Here is a 23,454-nt window from a genome sequence, read left to right on the forward strand (position 1 = left end):
AATACGGTAACTGAACGTTTTACTGTTTGACAGTTGGTTTGAAAATGAAATTATGTAGTTTAAATTTTGTGGAAGAAAATATAAAAATATAACAAAACAGTAAGAAAACAATATATTAGATGAAGATTGGTAGAACTTTTGTTGGTAATCAAATTAAGTATGTAAATCAAAGCATTACATACCTACTAGATAAATAAATCTACGCCAAAAAATCATAATTTAAAAATAAAAATCGAACCTAATTTGGGATTTCTCACTAAAATCCGCATTCTTGAGAAAATAAATGTATGTATTTCAACCTAATCCAAATGTATAATTACAATATGATTATAATAAAAACTACTTACCAAATTAGAATGAGTTTTTCTTGTGCAAAATAGTCCAAAAGTCCAAAAATATAGGTATATGAAAACTATTTAAAAAGGCAATATAACTATTAACTAACTTTTGTTGGTTGTTTCTCTTCACACAAATTTTAAAACGCAACAACCATAAATAATCTAACTACAGCTGTGCCACAGCCGTCATATTGAATAATTTTTGACATGTCATTTGAACATCCAATCAGAACAAAGTTATAATGCGCATGCGCCCAGTCGCTAGGTTTTCCCATATAAAAATTTACACTCTATCGCCGGTAAAGAAGTATAACTTCAACAAGTTTATGGACGGGTTTCGCAAATAACTTGAAGTCACCTTTTTGGCACTTTTCTGGAAAAACTTAACACAACTTTTTTAAAGTGTTTGTAGAAATCTTTATTTTTTTTTAGTTTCTATCATGAAAAGTAAAAAAGTTACTCTCAAAATGAGATTGGTCCCTTATTTTGGTAAAACAAGCAAGTGAAAAACACCCATTAATTAGCAACGCAAATGAAATTAATCGTTACCGCTTCACAAGTTAATTTACTTATGTATTGTTCACTTATATAATTTGTAAATTTCATCGGTTCAAGGTTCATATTTTTCAAAACAATTGGTTTTTTTTTTGTTTTTCTGTGGGACAAACATTGGTTAAGATATGGCTGTTCAAAATTTGCATACCCTCGTGATTAGTGACTAGTTCAAGTCCTTTCAATTACAGCCTTTTCAAAAATAAGCACTTTGAAGCGATGAAATTTACAGACCATATCGTCGATTGTATGCAATAGTGGCTTAACTCAAAAAATGACAAAATTGAGTTAACATCACCAGAGGGCTAGAAAAAGCCTTATTTATGACCTGCAAAACTGGCACAATAATAATAGCAAAAATGTCCGCTAAACGTCACTAGTGCCACTATGACATGTTGTCGGATGAGTTAGATTGTTTCTTGCAGTACTGGCCCTTTTTAATGGTACAGTGGAAGTCAAACCGTATCGATATCAAGTTTCTGTGTAATACCGGCACTTTTGAGTTGTGCCAATATAGCAGACAATTTTAGATATTTTCAAACTGTATCAGTGAGAATTTTAAAGTTGTGTCACATTAAATAAAAGGATTAATTCGAGTAGTGAATAAAAAATAGCACTGGAAAGTGTTTATAATAACTATCATAAGGAGAACAACTTAAGCCACTTAAGCCAAAAGGAGACGTTTCAGCTTTCTATTATAAATCTAAGCTCTCAATATATCATTTGTGTATATGTGAACTTTAGAAAAAGTGGCTGGGAAATGTGCACAGCTATGTTTGGCACAAAGGAGAAGGCGATATAAATGCCATATCTAAAAATTGATTCTGACGATTTGGAACTCATATTTTACTCAGAAAATTGTGGTGGCCAAGGAAAAAACAGGTACCTAATTTCAATGTATCAGTACGCTGTAACTCATTTCAAAATTTCTTCTATAACTCATCGCAATTTAGTTGTCGGCCATACTCAAAATGAGGGTGACAGCTGCCACTCTTTGATAGAAAGAAATATCACGAAAGCTTTAAAAGGGAGGCTATTTATCTATCGACTCACTACGCCATGGTAATCCGAACTGCTCGTTGCAAACAACCATTCGAAGTACACGAATTATGTCATCATGATTTTTTTGACCTGAAAAAGTTAAATACTAAAACATCGACAATTTTCAATGAAGATGTACTAGGAAATACTTTTCATTTACGATATTTGTGAAATTCAGGTCAAAAAAGCTCTGGTACTCACTACTATTTGAAAACTTCATTTGCACAAGAGGAGTACAACAGATCAGTTGATACCACTAAGAAAAAAATAAGAAAAGGTTTAGAAAGCATGGATATTATAGCACTAGAAAAGGCTTACACTGACAGCTTGCTAATAACTGAAAAAAGAAAAAATACCTTATCAGCCTTTGTGAAGACAGAAGTGTTCCACCAATTCACGCTGATTTCTACTGACAGTTAAAGCATTGTTAATCATGACTTTTCCTATTACATACAGTGCGCTCGAATAAGTGTTACTGTTATCTCTTAATAACTTATTTATTTTTAGCACATAAGGAAAACGGTCAGACAGGTCGATTTTTAAAATAATCAAAGTATACTATAACATCAATGTTTCGAACTTTACTTGATCCCTCTTCAGGTGACAGGCACAACTTTGACTTTTTTAAATGGGAAAGTACATCATGTGACAGCTCATTTAAAGGCGTGTGAAATAGTAATTACAAAAATGTGTAACAATTTAATCCTTTTTGAGAGAGTAGGCGCAACATTTCGATCGAATTCTTTTTAAACGCATTAAATTTTCGAATCCTGAGAAAACTAATGAGTATTTTTTAAAAATTTAAATGCAGAATAAAATATTAAAATATTACATTATTACCGAGGGCTGAAAGTCCCTTAGAATAAACAAACAGTTTCTTGATATATTTGAAATTAAAAATCATACTAAATTTTCTCTTTTTTTCACCCCTGTGACTAATTAAAATAATCATTATAGAAGTTCTCGGGGACTTTAGACCCTCGATAATACTGTAATATTTAATTTTGCGTTTAAATTTTTCAAAAATACTTATTAGTTCTCTCAGGATTCGAAAAAAATTAATACATTTAAAAATAATTCGACAGAAATTTTGCGCCTACGCTCTTAAAAAAGAATAAAGTATTATGCATTTTTGTAATCAGTATTTCAAAAAATTCAAAAATTATGCCTGTCACCTGAAGAGGGATCGCTTTAAGTTCGAAATATTGATGTTATAATATACTATGAATATTTTAAAAATCGACCTGTCCGAGCATTTTGCTTATGTGCTGAAAATAAATAAGTTAGTAAGGGTAACACTTATTCCAGTGCACTGTATGAATACATATATTATTATATCCTTTTTTATTTTGTTCTTCTTTTCTTATAGATGTTAATAAACAGAGTTTTTCGTTCAAGTAACTTGTAGTATTCTTTATTGAACCTTTATTTCAATTGATATAAATTACAAAAATGCCAGTTTTGTATTTGCCCTAGTTAGTCTTCAAGGGCAAAATATTGATGTGCAATGGTGGCACAACTCAAAATAAGGGTTGAATTTAAGAGGCGTGTGTTACAATTCATTAAAGGCTACCTAACCCTCTCCCAAATACACCAAAATTTATTTTTTTCTAAAATCCGAATCCATATAGTAAAACAACTAAGACAAAATTATTGACACTTAAACTTTAAACGCCTTCTTTTGGCAAATTAACAGTTTTTGTGTTGTGCCACTATTGCATACAGCCGACGATATAAACAATAAAAAGTAAAGTAACTTGTAAAGCGTTAAGAGGCCACATTAGCGCGTCATCAATATTACTTCGGGAGATAGTATCATACCCTTTTTCGAAAGTTCTGCGAAACTTTGGCGACAGTGACAATATTTGATAAAATCCAAGATCAATATTCTGACAATATACTTATAGGCGAGCTAAATGTAAGTACAGTGGAACCCCGATAAGTCGGCCCCCGGTAACCCGGAAGTCCGGCTAGCCCGGACCGATTTTCATCAGATAAACATTTTGATTTTCAGTACATATTTTGTATTTTGAAAATGACACCCGTTCTGGGCGTCGAAATGTTAATAAAATTATTCTTTCAATTTAATTGTGGCTTATTTCCCATCAAAATAGTTAATCAGATAAACATTTCAACAATAAAAATGTATGTATGTAATATAATATTTGAGAGATAATGTGTATTTGTGTAATTTGAACTATAGATAGTAAAAATGACTCATAAGCACAAGCCGGCAGAAACAACATGCACCTGTCTGTATTATTCCTTTATTTTTTATTTCAAACTGTGTTAGCATTGTTTAAGAAAGACTATTTAAAAAATTCTTTTTTAATCAATGGTCTTAGTTTACTGTTCTTAATACATAATAACAAAACATCCTTCGGATTGTGACTGTATGAATACAGTATTGTGGTATTTTTCGCTTCGGTTTGCTTTGCGTAGGTTTGTGTTTGCGTGTTTTTAGTAATTAAGATGTGTAGGTACTGTGCATATTTATATATATTTCATGTTATTTCTATTCTAACGGAGTTTATCTGTAAGTATACCGTATTTTATTAATTTTTACCATATTCTCCGGCTAACCCGGATTTTCGATAACCCGGATCGGCCGCGGTCCCGATTAATCCGAGTTACCGAGGTTTCACTGTAATAGAAAACAATTTTAAATAAATATATAAAAAAAATAAACCGACCTCTATTACAAGTTTTACTATAACCGTATATATCAAATAGTTTAGTTGTAAGAACTGAACGACAGATTAAAGCAAGTTCGAAAATATTGTCGCCAATAAATATGTATCTACCTGAAAAAATTGGCATTTGTACTGTAGTCAGGATTTCTGTACCAATATAGATTTATTCCGAATTTAATTTTCATTAGAAACAACTTTTCACACTTCTTTTTATTGATGACAACAGTATTACCTCTTATAGGTAACTATTTTCAATGGGAAATTATAACAAAATAAGAAACTTCTGTTGGAGTGACCGTAAAGAGGAGGATAAACTCTAACAGAAGTAAGAAAAAAGAAAGTAACTAGATGTAGCTAATAGAACAAAAAATGTGTGGCTTCTACTTTGAAGAAGCCGAAGTAATAAAATACTACTTTGCAGTAGTATTATGTAGGGAGAAAATGATAAGATGAATGGAGTGATGAATAAATAATAGGTATATGAATAGACATACGCCATTTGAATGGAATTGGCTAGCAAGAGATGCAAGAGAACGACTACTTGACACTCAAGGATGGATACGCCCAATTTTGCATGCCTGTCAAAGAACAGTAGATCAAAGTAGACAGTGATGATGACTAGAAAAGGTAAATACTACAATAAGGATCATGTACTGAAATTAGATAAAGAAGAATAATTGATAAAGAAGAACAAATTAAATAACACTAACAAAGAAAATAATAGTCGATCATATTCCCAGGTTTCTCACACTGCTGTCAAATATAATAACTCAGTAAATATGAATAAAAGGAAACAAGAATAAATGATATACAAAATAAATAAATATTTATTAAAAATAACTACTAGATGTTTGACAATCTCTGAGTTAGACCAAATTAACTTATTAAGTGACTCTAACATAACCATCATAACTCTACAATATAACAACAGTCCTGTTATATGTATGTTACAAAATTATATACCTCTTACTTATATAGGGTACAACTCACATGTGACTTTTACCAAATAGTTATAGTTCGCTTGCTACGTACAACTTAACTAAAACCGACAATAAATATTAAAATATATAAATCAACAGGCACAAGCCTGACTAAAGAAAATACAAGAAAATGAGTTAAGCAAAGTTAAATTAACAAATGAATGAAATAAATTAAAGTTAAGATAAATACCTAAACGACAATCTAAATTAACCGAACAAATGGAGTAAAGCGAATAAACAATAAAATATCTGGGAAACAAGCAAGTAATATTACATAATAAATATTAAACCAATAATAAACTATAAAACCTAATTTTCTGAGACTGATTTTCTGATTCACAATGTAACGTACCGTAGGATCGTAAATAAGTTTGGCAACCTAATACATTAATAAACAAATACGTTATACTTTTTCTCGTGAGGATTTTTCAGTGCGTCACAGTTTTCGATTTCTTTCTAACGCATTAAATTGCATGTGACAGAAAAAACACGCACGTCAGTGATTACATTTCGTCGGTGACATTTATAACATTTATTCTAGTTGTCAATAGATGGCGCTATAATCGAAAAAAAATTATTTACGAATTATATAATATATCTACGAATATAATCTGTACAATTTATAAGACTATACAAATCAAGGAAAAGACCATTTTATAAATGCAATAAACACAATTAATTTTATTTTATGCCAAATTGCAAGTAAAATGTGACAACTGTCAGATTTAACTAAAATGTCATGTCACTAAAATGTATATTATCACGGACTTACCTTTTTTTCTATCATTTGTGACGCACTGAAAAATGCTCATGAAAAGAAGCATATATAAAAAAACAAAGGTAAGCTAAATCTAAAAAAAAAGATAATTAATAACATAGTACATCAACCAAATGTCTGTGATATGACACGCCATAGTTACTCAATGTCCCAACTAACTGTTCCCAAAACGACCTACTCCCAAATGGTTCGCTGCTGTGTCCCAGAAAATGAGCACCTTGGTGGTGCAAAACTGTACCTCCTGTAGGTCCAGATGTAAAGGAAATCAGGAGCTGGAAAGCTCCATAGCTCGTTCCCACGTGACATACTCCCAGAGTAACTTGACGGTGGCTGTAGGTGTCAAAGGGGCTACGACTTCACAATTTGGTTCTATCTTCCTTCAAAATGGCGGATGATTTTTATTCAGCTTCCATTGATGGTACTTCAATCCTTACTCCAGGAACAATTGGTATTAACTTTTTACTTTGCAATTAAACTTGAGACGTTGAATAAGTCTTCATAATTTATTTGGAAATCAATCCGCCATTTTATGACATTGACCTTCTCCACAGCCACAAGCAAAGTAAAGTCTCGCGTCTCGCCACTTCACCGAGCAAAACGTCAAATTCTCAGCACACGAATCAAATTCACCACCAGAGGCGTAGAATACGTTTCGTACACCAAAGTGTGACGTCACATAAATATTTATTAGCGAGAAAATTAGAGAATTTGAAAGAAATCTACAGAAAATAAATTATAAAAATAATTATAAAGTTCAAAACTAATTCCGTAGCGTGTGCACCGTTACAAAATAAGCCACAATTTTACCAAAAAAAAAACGATTTATTTCGACGCCCAAGTCGGGTCTCGTTGTCAAAATACAAAATAATACTAAATAGAACAAAAATGTTGTTGCTTAGTAAAAAATTCTTCTAATAATTTATTTCATCGGACTCATTTATATCGGCAATTCAGACATTATTATAAAATTATATTTATTATAAAATTATTTTCTTATAGGTACTTACATTACATATTAAAATTTGTGGTGGCTCTAATTTCGGTTTTCACATAATTTTGGCACGGTTTTAATGGACTTTTTCTTTTGAGGTTTAACTTTTTCCTTTGATGAACTTTTTTCATTTTTTTTAAGTATTGATAACATTTTTAGAATAAAAAATCCTCCTAAACCTTTATATACTCGCATTAGAATTCGAAATATTCTTACGTAAAATATACTTACCTATGATTCAAACTCACAATTAACAATAATCTATTTTTTCAAATAGTCCAAGAACTTAGTTCCATTACACAAAAATATAATAAATAATTATAAATAAACAATACTTCCCTATAGATCAACATTGTCGAATTCTTAAAATAATACACTACTTCACTGAATAGATATTGATAGATATAACAGAACAAATAAGAGAATCGTGCTATTACACTTAGAAATCTGATGCAGGTTTTTCAAAATCACAGTGACTATTTCTCTAGGTTAAGTCCACTTTACATCAACAATAAATTGGACAAGAAATTGACCAAGTTATTCAAGGCCAAATTTGACGTGTAAAAGCACACTTTGACATCTAAGTTTGTTCGTTATAAACTTCACGTGAAGAAATTGATGAAAAAGAAAATTGTTCTATTTTTTCATTTTATTTGGCGTGAATTCAGTGTCACCAACCTGTGTCCATTTGGCGGGAAGTGGAAGTAGAGCTTTTTGTTTATTATTATTTGTTGAGGTTGAGTCTTTCATGTTCATGACAACCTAAAAATTTTGATTGGAAAATGCATATAAGATAAGGGGGTGGAAAAATGGAAATTAGTGGCTTTTTTTGCAGTTGTCTGTTAGTTTTGCTCTGGCTGGGTCTCTTTTGTTTAAACAATTATGTAAGTATTATAAAAACGTTTTCAATTTTCTGTATTCTTTAGGAAACGAATTATTTATGCATATTATTACCTGTAAATAGTAGCACCTATTTCTTTTGATTTTTAATTGTAAAGAATAGAAAAATTACCATTCATTTTAATTTTTTAGAATCAGCTGAAAGTGGTCTACAAAAAAACCAGGAAGGAAACGTATTATAGCCTTGTTGTGGCTATGAAAGGCAAAAGAAAGATACCTATAAAAAGTGTATTGACTAGTTGGAAGAAACTCCAGATAATAAGATATTACTTTATAAACAAATATCAAGACCTAGGAATGGAACCTGGATAATATAGTCATCAAGAAGATAACAGGAAGTCATGAGCAACAACAACTTCATAAGTATGAGAATATTGAGGAAATCCAGCTCCTCATATCTACTACTGGACAAACTAGAAGATTGAAGAGGACAAAGCCTTTTGAACTAGTTTGAGTGATAGTTGATAGTGAAAAGCAGAGCGTAGTGCTTGTGTGCCTGTGTATGTTAGAATAGTGCACGATCTTGTTAGATTAGATAAGAGACGCTATGAGGTAAGCTCTTCATTTTAAGGAACAGTAGTAATTTAGGTTAAGTTAAAATTGCTCATTGGTCAGTTATGACCAGATTGTAATTCTCTGATGTTTGTCAAAAAGGGCTTAAGTCAGAATTGCACATCAATAATGTTTTGATGATTTCTGGACCATAAAAAAAGTGTTGCAGACTTAAACTGTATGTACCAACAAAAAGAGCCGATTTTTCTGGTCCAGAAATCATCAAAACGTTATCGATGTGCAATTCTGACTTAAGCCCTTTTTCCCAAACATCAGAGAATTGCAATGTACAATTCAATACAAATGAATCATCATCGTAGTGATGATTATGGAAAAAAATATATGACAAGATTTTGTGCAATAAAAATGTTTATATTTATCAAGGATGTATTATTTGGTATGGCCACATATACTTCTGGTATATCGTCGGTGATGTGACAATACCTCCTATCTGCTTTTTCATGAATTTTGTAGGAGACGAAAAACCATTTTTAGGGTCATCTCTGTTTTCACATGTAAATTTTGACATGTTTTGTAGTAAATAGATAATTGAATTTACTACAAAACATGTCAAAAAATATCATATGAAAACAGGAGGTGACTGTAAAAAAAGTTTTTAGTCTCTCTTACAAAACGGTTAACAGAGGTCACAGTTAATAGAGAGACAGATAATCGAGGTTCCACTGTATAGTGAAATTTGGACACCCGACACCCCATACAAATTTTATGGGGGTTTTGTTCGTTTAAACCCCCCCAAACTTTTGTGTAAGTTACAATTGAATTATTATTGTGGTACTATTAAACACAATGTTTTTAAAACTTTTTTGCCTCAGTACTTTTTTGAAGTCAGTTTTTATCGTGATATTTTGAATATTTGTCAAATCCACCACATATTTGTATATGGTTAAGTACGATTGTATACCCTATTCCACGAACATACGCCTGTTTTGGTTTACTTTGACAACGAATATTTTACTGTGCAAAATAAGAAGAACGAAAGTAAATTGCAAATTACATTGTTGTTTATTGGAATAATTATTAGCGCCATTTACTTTCGTACTTCTTGTGTTGCACAGTAAAATATTCGTTGTCAAAGTAATCCAAAACAGGCGTATGTTCGTGGAATGGCCCATAGAGACTAATAATATGAAAATTTATTTATGATTTACATTTTTAGGTATATTTTGAACCATTTTAAAAAGAAGCCATATCTTGATAAAAAGGGCTTTATCGAAAAAAGAGAAAGAGGTAAAAAAGTTTTAAAAACACAGTGTTTAACTAATGGTACCGCAGAAATAATTTAATTGGAACGTACCCAAAAGTTTGGGGGGGTTAAAGGGAACAAAACCCCCATAAAATTTTTATGGGGTGCACAAATTTCACTATAATTTTTCTTTAAGATGTTACTGCAATAATATTGCTTCATGTCCATTTTCAATAAAAAATCTTTAATAGTTTTCGATATATTCGAAAAAATCAATTTTCATTTTGTATCTTCAAAGGGCTGTAACTTTTTTTGTGTGCATATTTGTACTAAGGTAAGTTAGGTTCATTCAAATTATTTTTGGTCCCAGAATATGTGATTTAATTTACGACCAATCTTTTCGGGACACCCTGTATAATAAATGGGATTAGCTGGCTTAAAAATTCATAATCTACGTTCTGTAGAAAATGTCCAGTTTTTGGTTTCTTTTTAACTAGATCTTAATATCTAACCAAGCATTTTAAGACCTTTTTATTAATTTTTCGATGATATATTCGTGTTTTTAGTTTGTTCAAAATATTCTAGATGATTGTACACTATAATAGATAGCCAACTAAATAAACACAAAAATTTTATTTTTGTTACAGCCTGTATATAAGTTTACCTATATATACAGTGCATTACGCACCACCTTAAAAATTGGGCATTTTTGATGTCTCGAATTTCCTAAACCTGTTGTCCCATCTAAGTGATTTTTTTATAATAATATAGCCTGAGGCTATAGGTTACTGCCTTACGCTTGTCATGCATGGGGAGCTATACTGTAATATATATTATATCACATCGCTCTCTATAGTAATGAGTAATGAGTGAGCCTGCACATACGGAACCATTAGTTCCCTGTCTGCAGGCTCACTCATTACTATAGAGAGCGATATGATATAATATACATATATTACAGTATAGCTCCCAGTGCATGACAAGCTTAAGGATGTAACCTATAGCCTAGGCCAGCGTTTCCCAAACTTATTTTTCCGTGCCCCGGTTATTTATGAGCTTATCCTTGGTGACCCACTAATTTTTTTGCATACTCTGGTGTGTGTGTGTGTGTACAAGAAAACATATTTAAATATTTATTATAGTTTTATATATTTTAATAAAGAATCATTAGCTCAAACAAAAATTTAATAATACAAAATAAAAATCAAATACTTTATTAATGAGAAGTATGCAGTTGTTTCTGGTTGACGTTTGGAGGAAAAGATGTTAATTTTAATTTTATCATCAGGTCTGGTTCGACTTTCAAATTGTTCCTATATTTATTTTTGAGGAAAACCAGTGCTGAAAACCCCGCCTCACTCTTATAGGTCGTAACAAAAGGAATCAGAAACTGTATCTCTTTTTCTGCTAAAACTGGGTAGGTACTCCTGTCGGAAAGACAGCCAAAAATCTATCAGTAGTATTTTGTCAAATATGTCTTTGAATGTCCTATCACATGACAGTTCAATTACTGACTCAATATCTAAATCCGGAAGTTCTGTCTCGGATTCTACGTCCATTGTAAATGGATTCTTTATCCATGCTTTGTTGTTCTGGATGGGGAGAAATTATTCCTTTATATTTGCCTCCAGTCCTAGCAGGTGTTCCTTGAAAGCCACTGAAATCTCATCCAGCAATGGATTCGTATACTCTTTTTGTAGTTCTGTTAGCTTTGAAAAAGCTTAGTAATTTCCTGCTTCCTTGCAACGTGTCCACAAATTAAGTTTTTTTGTTGCAGCTTCCACCTTATCTTGTACTACCAAGTGACATGGAAACTGTCTTTAAATAGTTCGGTGACCCGGTATTTTGCTTTCGTGGCCCGGTACCGGGTCGCGACCCACTATTTGGGAAACACTGGCCTAGGCTATATTATAAAAAAATCACTCAGATGGGACAACAGGTTTAGAAAATTCGAGACATCAAAAGTGCCCTATTTTTAAGGTGGTGCGTTAATTTGTTGGAGAAGTGTATTGTAATTTAATGTAAATAATGTAATATCCAATAATTGTAATTTAATATAAGATGTAATATAAGTTCCTTAAAAATATATTTTTTATTTCCCACCATACATTCTCCACAGGTCTAAATATCGATGCTAGACGTCCACCGGAGGTCCTCTCAGGACGTTAGATGGACGTTCGGCAGCAAGACATTGGACCAAACTGGGACGTCCTATGAAGGTCCAATTGACGTTCACTGAACGTCCCCTCGGACGTTAGGTGGACATCCATTGGACGTTTGGCAACGTGGCATTTGGACCAAAATAGGACGTCGTGTTAAGGTCCAATTTACGTCCCCTAGGACGTCCGATTAAGGTCCAATGTACGTCCCTTCGGACCTTAAGTGGACGTCCAACGGACATTCGGTAGCGCGACATTTGGACCAAAATAGGACGTTCCTTGGACGAAAACGGACCTCCCTAAAGTCCGTGAAGGACACCCTTGTGCTATTAGGGATGTATCTATGTAGGTATATAGTCTCTTTATTCTATTATATTCTACTCTATTTCAAACCTATTCTATATAAGTATCTACACATTACACCTATTATCATCATCATCATTCTCTTTGCCTTATCCCTATGCAGTGTCGGCTTCCCTAATTGCATTTCTCCACACAATTCTATCTTGAGTCATATCAATGCTAATCCCCTTTACCAACATGTCCTGCCTTATCGTCTTCTTTGGTCTTCCTCTCCTACTCCTTCCAGGAATCTGCACTTCAGCTATTCTTCGTATTGGGTGATTAACGTCTCGATGTTGAACATGACCAAACCATCTTAACCTATGCTCTCTCATTTTGGCATCAATTGGTGCCACACCTAGACTTCCCCTAATATACTCATTTCTAATTTTATTCTTCTTTGTCACTCCACTCATCCATCTAAGCATTCTCATTTCCACCACATGCATTCATTGTTCCGCTTTCTTTTTCACTGCCCAACATTCAGTTCCGTGCATCATAGCCGGTCTTATGGCTGTTTTATAGAATTTTCCCTTCAGCTTCATTGGAATTTTTCTGTCACACAACACACCACTCGCTTCTTTCCACTTCATCCATCCAGCCCTAATTCTACTGCATGCATCTCCATCTATTTCTCCATTACTCTGTAATACCCATCCTAGGTACTTAAAACTATTGCTTTTCACCATCATTTCACCTATTATATTATATTTTACTTTATTCTATACTATATATCTATTCTAATCTATCTATATATTTCATTTAATCTGTTACATTCTACTCTATTCTGTTTTAAATCAAATACTTTATTAGTAAGTATCTACATATATATTACATCTATTCTATTATATTCTACTCTATTCTATTTCAAGTTTATTCTATACTATATATCTATTCTAATCTATCTCTCTATTTTATTTATTTTATTAATCTGTTCTATTCTATTCTGTTTCAAATCAAACACTTTACTCAAACAAAGAAACAAACGACATTCAAAAGCTTCTAATAAAAAAATCATTGCATTGGTACTACTGAAAATATTGACATTTTTACAACATTTATTCTAAGTTCCTTCAATTTTTTTGAGGACAAGAAAATTTTGCTTTCAAGAAATTCACGAATTTATTGACGTCAAGTTAATAACGAACAAATATGGATGTCAAATTGTGCTTTGAGAACACGTCAAATTTGGCCTTGAATAACTTGGTCAATTTATTGTTCAATTTATTGTTGATGTAAAGTGCACTTTAGAAATAAAAATGTCTTGTTAGAAATAAAAATTTTTAATAGTTCCAATGTTACACAAATTCTAGGCATGGGATAAAAAGTTTATTTGAAGAAAGTGTATTTTTTTGTTCTTCTTAATGGCGGTACAGGCTCGTTTTTGAAGATATTCTTCTTTAGCGGCGAATCGATTGAGGGTAAAATTGTACATGATCCGCGCGCCTGCGCACACTGACAGTATGTAGTTCTGACAGTATATAGTTCATTTGCTAATCTTTCAAGATAGGTATGTATGTATCTGTAACCGTGCAAATAAGTCATTAAAAGAATGTATTAGTGGTTTTAGGAAATATATTATTTATTATAATTCTTGTGTTTTTGGATTTGTGTTTCCCTGTAGTAAAATAATAAAATATTATGTAAGCATAACATTTTTACACTATATGTCGCCGTGTTGTCTAATTATATCCGAAACTTACATATAAGAGTACAAGAGTACAACAATTAAAGTGGTATGGACATGTGCAGAGAATGCCAGAACACCGTCTGCCCAAACAGATTCTAGATTGGTCACCAAATGGAAAAAGAAAAAGAGGCCGACCCAGAAAGAGCTGGAGAGAAGGAATACACAGAGAGATCCGAGAGAGAGGTTTAGACGAAGACCTTTGGGAAGATAGAGATGCATGGAGATTGGGCATCGGAAGACGTCGGAGGACGTTTTAAACCGATTATATATATATACTTACATGTCAATTTCTAGGGCCTCGCTGGAGTAGTGGGAAATGCGTTAGCACTGAGATTGGAAGGTTGTGGGTTCAATTCCTGGGCGATTCATATATTTTTTTTATTTTTGGTTGTTTTAATAAAAATTTTTTGAAAGTGGTAGATAAGATAGTTAGTTTGATGTTTAAATAAAATACAAATAACTTTTTAAGTATATTTACTTCGTTTAAATTACCTATTATATAATAGAAGGATATCTTCTTATGTGCGTACAAAGTACACACACATTCTTTTTTTTAATATTGTATTTAATTATAGAGTAATTTCCAGATACTAACATATTTCTCAAATTGGGTTCTGTACCGCTATTCTTTACTATATTAGGAATATGTGTGCCACCAAATATCTCGACAAAATATTCAAAACTAAAGCCGCAATCTTGAACCGCGTTTTCCGTTTTGATGACGTGCTACTGTAGCCTCTTAAGGATTAATTTCATTTAAGAGGCTAATTAGGGGGTGAATTACAAAACTTTTGTTTACAAAAAAAAGTGACCAACTTTATTTTGAGTGTAACTTGCTTACGTTTGATTTATAAAACTACAATGTAAACATGTACAAACGTATATGTGGTGGTGAAACTGTCATGAATAATATAAATTAAGTCTATGCCAAGTCTATTATATGTTAATTATCGTAAGACTCAACATAAATACTGTAAACAGGCAACATTATAATATTCAAATTTTTATTTTCGTATAACCTATTCGAGTTTATATATTCAGTAATTAGTATAGGGAAGAAATACATAAAAAAATAAACCTTAATATTTCCCTAAAAACAATAGATCAACTTGAAATGACAATATACGAATTTACTACACTTCGTCAAGATGGAATGTCACTCCCGAATGTAAAGCTATACAGCACAAAATAAACTGTCCTATCAATATTAGAAACCAAATTAAAGAGAAGAGATGACTAAGGAAAATATGGCAAAACACAAGGTAGCAGCAAGACAAAATAAACTATAATACAGCCACAAACTGCAACAGAGAAGCACAAAAACTCCTACTTTTAAAATTATCTTCAAAATTTAACACCAACTGCAGATACTGATTATTTACTTTAAAAGACCACAAGAAAATTAAAACAACCCAGTAAACACATCCCGGCATTAAGAAACCCAGATGGCTCATGGGCGAGAACAGATCAAGAAGAAGCATACTAAGTATATAGTTATAAGTATATATGTAGGATTGTAAATAGTTTACCTTATATTTTAAATTTCCCTGTACATATATCATTTTTCTTAATTATTAGTACGAGAACGGGATAAGGGTCTCACACATATGGACGTTGGCCCAGATGTGCAGAACGAATCGGGGATTACGGCGATCGACGGTAGCGGACTACTTTTAACTTTATAGTGAACCAAATTTTATTACTAATAGGGATCGAAATTTATTGCAGTAGAATTTTAATAGTTTCGGATTTTAAGCATGAAGAGGGGAAGACAGGAGACTGTTTTGGTTAAAGAGGCAGTCGATTCTGAGATTCGAACTTATTAGGTTGTATTTGGGATAATCATAAGGACGTAATATTGACAAGCCGGTCATATATTAAGTAGATAAACGCGAATGTTTCAAAGACACTTTCTTTTGTGAGAACTCGTAAAGTTTTAGTCGCAATTACACCCACTTCTATATTTCGTCAATTTAATAGTATCAATAATTTAGCTATCTATTTTATTAATTAAAACGGTTAAACATAAAACGGACTTTTATTACGATTGTCTTTAAAGAATACCTACACATTTTGGGGGCTCAATCACGGATCTAAGAAAGACAATTTCGTTATAAAGTTCGCGAAATACCGTAAAGTGACGTGTAATTTAAAAAAATTGGCTCAAGTGACGTGACGTAATTTTTGAAAACTGTTTATGACTGTTCGGGAAACGTGGAAAATGTTGGTGATTTTCGGACTTTTTTAAACTATTGGTGACTTTCATACTTTGGGAAGCTGTTGGTGAATTGTTGTGTTGGTGGAGTAGCAGGCTAGTACAGTGTTGACGACGCTGTTAGGCAAATACGACGGCTGTTTGGGCAGTGACGACGACGACGACGAGACCCAATCATAGCAAGCAGTATTAAAAAGGAGAAATCAGGTGTGTTTGTTCCAATATTTTAAAAGTAGTCAAGACACTTTGGTTTTGTGTCTGGAAATTAGAAATCTGACCAAAGATTATTTTTTTCGAGGAGCTGTGAACTGGAACTTTGACGATAAACAGTGAAAGCTGCGAAAGAACTATCATAAATTATTTAACGATTAACTTTTTTTTGTTTTTCATTGTTTTTTTTTTGTTCATTTATTTTAATAAATCATAACTTTGTTACTATTTGTAGTAAATATTGATAATTTTGAAGTAAAAGCGACTACAATTCTACAGTTCACAAATACAATTTGCACACGGGAAAAAATGATCTAACTATTTACTTAAAATATCTTTTTATTTTTTCATTATATACCTTTTTTTATTATATATGTTTTTTTTATTATATACCTTTTTAAACTGCAGTCTAAACAAACTCTTAACGATTTTCCAAAAATTAGTTTAAACCTTAGAAATTCGGCATTAAGTTCTGTTAAGGCCTTACATGTTGTTGCATACGGTGATAAAGGGTTGCCGAGACAAACAAGGAAGAACTTGCGGAATTTCACAAATTTTGCGTGGGATAAAGAATCCGAGGAATATTCCACAAAAATAGACGACGTGAAAAACAAACTAAGTATGCCGGAATTTCCAATTAAATGCGATAAAAATGTAATATACAATTTCTGTAATACTCTAACGCGTTGTTTTCGACTGCTAGCCCGGTTGACCGTGGTCCGTGACGTCAGACGTTCAAGCTCCTCCTAAAAAATTTGAATTTCATAGCATTTTCAAAGCCGCGTAATAAAGGTATGGGTTGAAAATATTTGTCTTTTTGCATGCAAGCTTTTTAAGATCGTGTTACCATATATTTTTTAATATAATTTTAATATTTAAAAATTTATGCAAGTTCCCTATTATGCAAGAAAAAAAAAAGAATTTTAATAAAAAATGCATCTTCATAGCAATTTGCATATAATTACTTATCTATGAACACGACAAAGTCAACTAGTTGTATATTATTTAAGTTTATTCTTGAATAGTTTATAGATAGATTCGAACATTTTTTCTAAGAATGGCGATTATAACAGACATTGTAAATGATGTTACTAATAATATTGGTAAGATGTTTTTATTTTTTCCTTATTAACCTTTCGATGACCAACCTTTTTTTGTTACACGGATGACCAATGGGGGTCACAAATAACCCCCAGTCAAAAATGACAATTGACAAGAAAATTAAGATGTTTAAAGAAATAAAATAATGTATTCGTAATTTTAAAGTATTGTATCAATAAAGGAGGATTCAACATTAGTAAAACATATTTTAATTACAACTGAACAAAAAAAAACAGGAATCATCATTTTTAACATATAGGCCTGGATCCCGCGTATGGAAAAAAAGTTGATTAATAGCAAGCTGAAAATTTGTTAATAGCTTAAGGGTGTCTAGTCGGACAAACTTTGACATATGGGAACACTGGAACAGGGGAAGTTTTAATTTTGGAACAGGTTAAAAATTTGGAACGGTCAGACCACGAAAACGGCGCATGTATTTTGTCCAACAGAACAGACTTAAACTCTCCGAACAGAGATTAAACTCTCATGCAAAAATCAGACTTGTATTTATCACCAAATGGGCGTTTTAATGAGTGGAACATGTAGAATATGTGAAATGACACGAATTATGACAGGTGATAAATAGCAGTCTGATTTTTGCATGAGAGTTTAATCTCTGTTCGGAGAGGTTAAGTCTGTTCTGTCGGACAAAATAAATGTGCCGTTTTCGTGGTCTGCCCCTGTTCCAGTGTTCCCATATATCAAATTTTATCCGACTAGACACCCTTAAGCTGTTAACAAATTTTCAGCTTGCTAATAATCAACTTTTTTTTCATACGCGTGATCCAGACCTAATAGAACTGAAGTAATTTTAAAATATACACTAATTTACATCGCCACAGGTTTAACTAACAATTTTTTTTCAATATTGGAATGTTTCTTACAAACATTTACACATAATAGACGGTATTTACTTAATATAAAATTGGAATATGGAAGTCCAAGGCAGTTCGTCTTTGACCCAAAATCAAAATATATTTTTTTTTTCGTAAAATAGGTATAGGGAATTTTTTTTTACACAACATGAGGGTATCCTCATATTGTGTAACCATCCAAAATTAAAAATATTTCTGAATTTATTAAATAAACACATCCATTATGTTCAAAATTTACCCCCCTTGGTTATCCGAATGTTAAAGAAAAGCTACTGCATCCATCAACAGGTTATTAGCGGCATTACTTAGTAAACAAAAGTTAACAATGAGTTTTAACAAATAACAAATAATTAGATTTGATAGAAAATAGTAATTGATATTAGATAGTTTTAGTTGGTGGGGGTTATGGTTTAAAATATTTAATATTTTTATTATTTCAAATAGAAGTGCACACTTTCAAGAATACTCTTTGAAAATTTCAGATGGATCGGAGTAAAATTACCAGAGATACAGCGTGTTAAATTAATATCACCTTCGACTCGCTTTGCCGCGGCTCCGAGCCAGCACGCCTGAGCGTAGTGAGAACGTTAAACAACTGCTCGCCTTCTCTTTTGTAGATTACTAAGCGATTCAAAAGATATATTCCAATGTGCATCACTTTACGATTTGGTAGACAAATAAGAAGATGAAGATGCAGTGGTCAAAACTTTAAACGCATTTTTCTCAAAACTACTTTTTCAAATGCGGTGGACATTGTAACTGAAAAACTAATTGACCAATCTACCTGAAATTTTGCATAGATTTTCCTTAGACATTTCGCGAGGTAATAACGTCGAGATATTTTTTGTTTTGTGCTTATTTTTTGTTCAACAATAATAAATCTGTTGCTTTTCACAAAATTTTTACCAAAATTTCGTATTTTTGACTTTTGAGTGATACCAAAAATTCAAAAATCATTAAAAATAAAAAACTCGACGTTGTTACCTCGTAAAGCTCATAAGCTAATGAAATCTTTTTGAATTTTTTGTTTCGTATAATTCAGTGTTATATAAATATCCACCGCAAAATCCATTTTTTTCAGCAGCCTTTCAAAATTTGTCACCTATTGCTTATTTTTCAATATTTTGGATTGAATTTTTTTAAATATTCTTTGAATTGTACTTAATATATTTATTTAATTTAAAAATAAAATAATTGTACCATAGCTTCGAAAAATATTCACAAAAATGTGCTTGATATGTTGATTTCAAACCATACCCCCTTAATAAATCTTTTACTGGACAGTTTTCTCCTAATAAAGCTGGTCGAGTATTTGGTAGATTGTTTATTGAACTTTCACTTTGATATTGTTTTAAACACTCAATTAGCAGACCGGTGACGGTAAGAGGCGTATAGCCCGATCAAAGAACAATCTGACCCCAAAAAAAATAAAGGAGGGATGCAAATTTTTGAATAGGTAGTTGAAATTGTCTATTATATAAGACAAAGTCTACAAGTTTACATCCCCTCCATTTTACAAAAATGCATGCAGTCTGTAGAACCAGTAGAAGCAGAGTTTTAGCTAATGAAAAGAAGGTTCTTCTTCGTCAAATTCCAAATAGAATATTTAAAAATGAAATAACCAAAAAACGTAGCACTTTTCGGAAAAAACTTAATTTAAGATTTTTTAAGTGTTTAAAAAAAGGTATATTTTGGTTTAAAATAAAAAATTTTCGAAATAAGAGTAACTGAGGTATGCTCAAAATATTGTTGGTCCCTTTTATACTTTGGTAAAAAGAATCGCGAAAATCACCCCCTAATTAGCATCCCAAATAAAATTATTCGTTAACGCTTCTAAAGTTACTTTACTTATGTATTGTTTATATGATCTATAAGTTTCATTGGTTCAAATTTATTGTCGTTTTCTGTGCCACTTCGATTGATAACTTAGTTTGTTTTTCGGTAGATGGCCCTAGTTCATCCGTGACATTTCTTTCTTTGCAATTCGGGAAGGCCCAAGCTATGGTAAATGGTTAAAGCGGAGAGAAGAAGATATGGGTTTACTGATGAGGGGAAAAAGATCTCCGAAACCGGTATAGACTCTTCCTGCACTCTCCGATTTATCCAGAGTATTATGCAGCTGCTGCATTTTCGTTTTGCAAAGAAATTGAGAATGTTTGTACATCACTAATTTTTTATTTCGTTTAGTCAAAGTTTTTGAACTTGCAAAATCTTATTTTTCCATAAAAAAAGTAAAAAAATGACTCAGCAAAAGAAAAAACATAACGATTTTTTTAACCACCTTAACAGCAGGTTATTTTCAAGTGCAATATTAATGGATATCAAGAAGGATCAAAGGACGCTAAGTGTTATTTATTTTACTATATAAATGTTGTATAGAGAGTTTTGATCCAGTTATATCCACAAATATGTATATCTGGGTCACGAAATTAAGATAGGTAAGGAAAATCAAACAAAGGAAGTATCCAGAAGAACAATACAAGGATGGCCAGCATAAGGAGCTCTTAGGACCGTTTTTAAGAGTGACATTCCAGCTAATAAGAAAAAAAAGTTTTCGACTAATGCGTGCTACCGGCGATGACCTATGGTGCAGAAACATTATAGCTCACAAAAAAAAAACACACAAAAACTAAGAGTAGCGCAAAGAAGAATGGAGCGATCAATGATAGGGGCCACTCTACGAGACTGGACTAGAAACGAAGATTATAGCAGTTGGATTTCCCGCTATAATGTTTTGTTAATAGCATTCATTAATTTTATATCCTAATTCCCAAAAAGAATGTCTATTTTCCAATTTATTTTGTGAAATTAAATATCATATAAATATTTTAAAGCCGTCCCTGTTTGAAAGTTACAGAGCATTACAAAATATTACGTAACGTTGAGAAGTACCCCAACTTCCCTTGAAAAAATGGTTTAGTCCATCTAAAAGTACCCCAACTCCCCTTGAAAAAATGGTTTAGTCCATCTGAAAGTAACTGAGTTTTTGTCAAGTAAGGATCAAAATCGCTCGATACTTGCGTCGTTTTTTTTCTCGATCTGTGTCTTCAGAGCGAAGCGCAGTTTAGTCCGGTTTGAAGATTTAAAGCGAGAAGACCCGCTGGCCGGTACTCACTCGACAGGGCGTTGCCCGTTGTCCTTTGCCGGTAATAAGTATAGTATTGTCGTTTTGTGAAGCTATGAAGATCTAGTAACCTGTAGTGAGTGCTCTAGGAGGATTTTTACCCCATGATAATGGATTTGTATGGTGAAAATCGGGTACTCCGTATGAGTTGTATGACGCAGTTCTATAAGCCGGCATTGTGTAGAAGTCTATCTTCCTGTTTTATGATGTTCTGGTCCTGATTCACTGAAGAAATGTCTTTCCTGTCCCGTTTTGAATGCCCCGCCACGCCTCGTGTCAAAAGGACACCGATGTCTTGTTTCCTGTTTCATTGAAAATGAAGCCCCTGTGTCGAAATGAATCCCTTTCCCCCCATGTAGTGTTTGAAGTGTGACGATGGGATTTTGTTAAAATGGGAAGGTATGATATATTTTGTTTTTAAATAAATTCCAAGTGGATATATTAAAGTTTGCTGGTAAAAGCTTTAAGTATTTTTTATAAAGATATTCTGTTTTCAACATGGTAAATTTTTTTATAAATCAAATAAAATGGCAGTGACTTATGACATCTGTCAAAGTCAAATTTTATTAAGTGCGTCAAATTTCATTTGACATATACTACCCAACAAAAAAAGGATTTGTAAAAGTTTATTTATTTGAATATTAATGTTAAAACCAGTCAAAGTTTTGTAAATTAGCAGTCATGTTTCTAATAACCTCATAACAAAAGTATTTTTTTATAGTAAAAACAAAGTTTTTAAAGGTTTGAATAGATGTAGTAAAATGTACCTTTTTTGTTTTTCTAACCCTTTTGAAAATTTATTAACTGGATTTTAACACAAATGAAATGAGTTTTAGAGTAAAAGAAGAAAAGGAATTTGTCATAGAAGCCAGTGTTGATAAAAAGTTGCCCAGTTTAACCCCAAAGAGGAATCGAAAATGAATGTCCCCCAATTGGTTCCCAAAATTATAGAAAAGCTCCAGTAATTACCCATATGTGAACCAGAGGATTTATTTCGAACGGCGTCCTTTTTTTTAAATAGTAGAAAGATTCTCTGGTCTGAGTAAGTACCCTTTTGTATCTTGTTATGGTAGTTAGTCTTCTTAACACCCCTTCACCCTCCCTAACGAATCTGCGACCTAGCCACCGCACAACCAATGAGCTGCCGTCTCGCAAAGAGGCTTTATGTGTCTGTTCCTTCTACTAGCCCCATTTCGACCCCCCAGTATCTATGTAGTTAGTTCTTTCCCTGCCCCCATATGAGCAGACACGTAAAACGCCTCAAGATCTACGAGCTAAGACCCAAGTCGTAGACGTCATTGAAAGAAGCTGTAACTTAAAATACAAATGGGCTGGACACGGTGCCAGACTATAGAAAGGAAGATGGACTCGCAAACTAGTTGAATAGAGACCAAGAGCTGATAAACTTAGCAGAGAAAGCCAACCAACACGATGGCAAGACGACTTAAGAAAGACAACAAAAAACTGGATACAGAAAGCACAAGATAGAACATTTTGAAGACTAACAGGGGACGCCTATGTCCAGCAATGGATCGAGGGAGGCTGATGATGATGATAATAATTTGATCCAGTTAACCATAAAAGTAATAGCCCAATAAATGACCGTTTTGGAGTGTAATTTCCAGGGGCAACTCCGAATTGCATGAAAATTAGGATTTAGGTTCTACTTACCCTCACTTCAAAGTTGAATTTGTGCCGTTGGTTGCTTT

The 23,454-nt window shown here is 32.6% G+C and overlaps 1 protein-coding gene and 1 long non-coding RNA gene across 2 annotated transcripts in view; both read left to right on the forward strand.

The window, feature by feature from the left end:
* Positions 1–7,870: 7,870 nt before the first annotated feature.
* LOC126890731 (uncharacterized) lies at positions 7,871–9,204 on the forward strand. The gene is made up of 2 exons (XR_007700433.1): positions 7,871–8,257; positions 8,406–9,204. It is a non-coding gene; the product is annotated as an uncharacterized LOC126890731 (long non-coding RNA).
* A 6,177-nt stretch (positions 9,205–15,381) lies between these two features.
* LOC114327888 (elongation of very long chain fatty acids protein 1-like) overlaps positions 15,382–23,454 on the forward strand; it is a 65,955-nt gene continuing 57,882 nt past the window's right edge. Inside the window, exon 1 of the mRNA XM_050659903.1 lies at positions 15,382–15,706. Coding sequence (XP_050515860.1) covers positions 15,673–15,706 — 34 coding nt within the window. The 5' untranslated portion in view covers positions 15,382–15,672. The remainder of the gene's footprint in view (positions 15,707–23,454) is intronic.

The sequence above is a fragment of the Diabrotica virgifera genome, chromosome 8 (assembly GCF_917563875.1).
Source record: "Diabrotica virgifera virgifera chromosome 8, PGI_DIABVI_V3a".
Lineage (NCBI taxonomy): Eukaryota > Metazoa > Arthropoda > Insecta > Coleoptera > Chrysomelidae > Diabrotica > Diabrotica virgifera.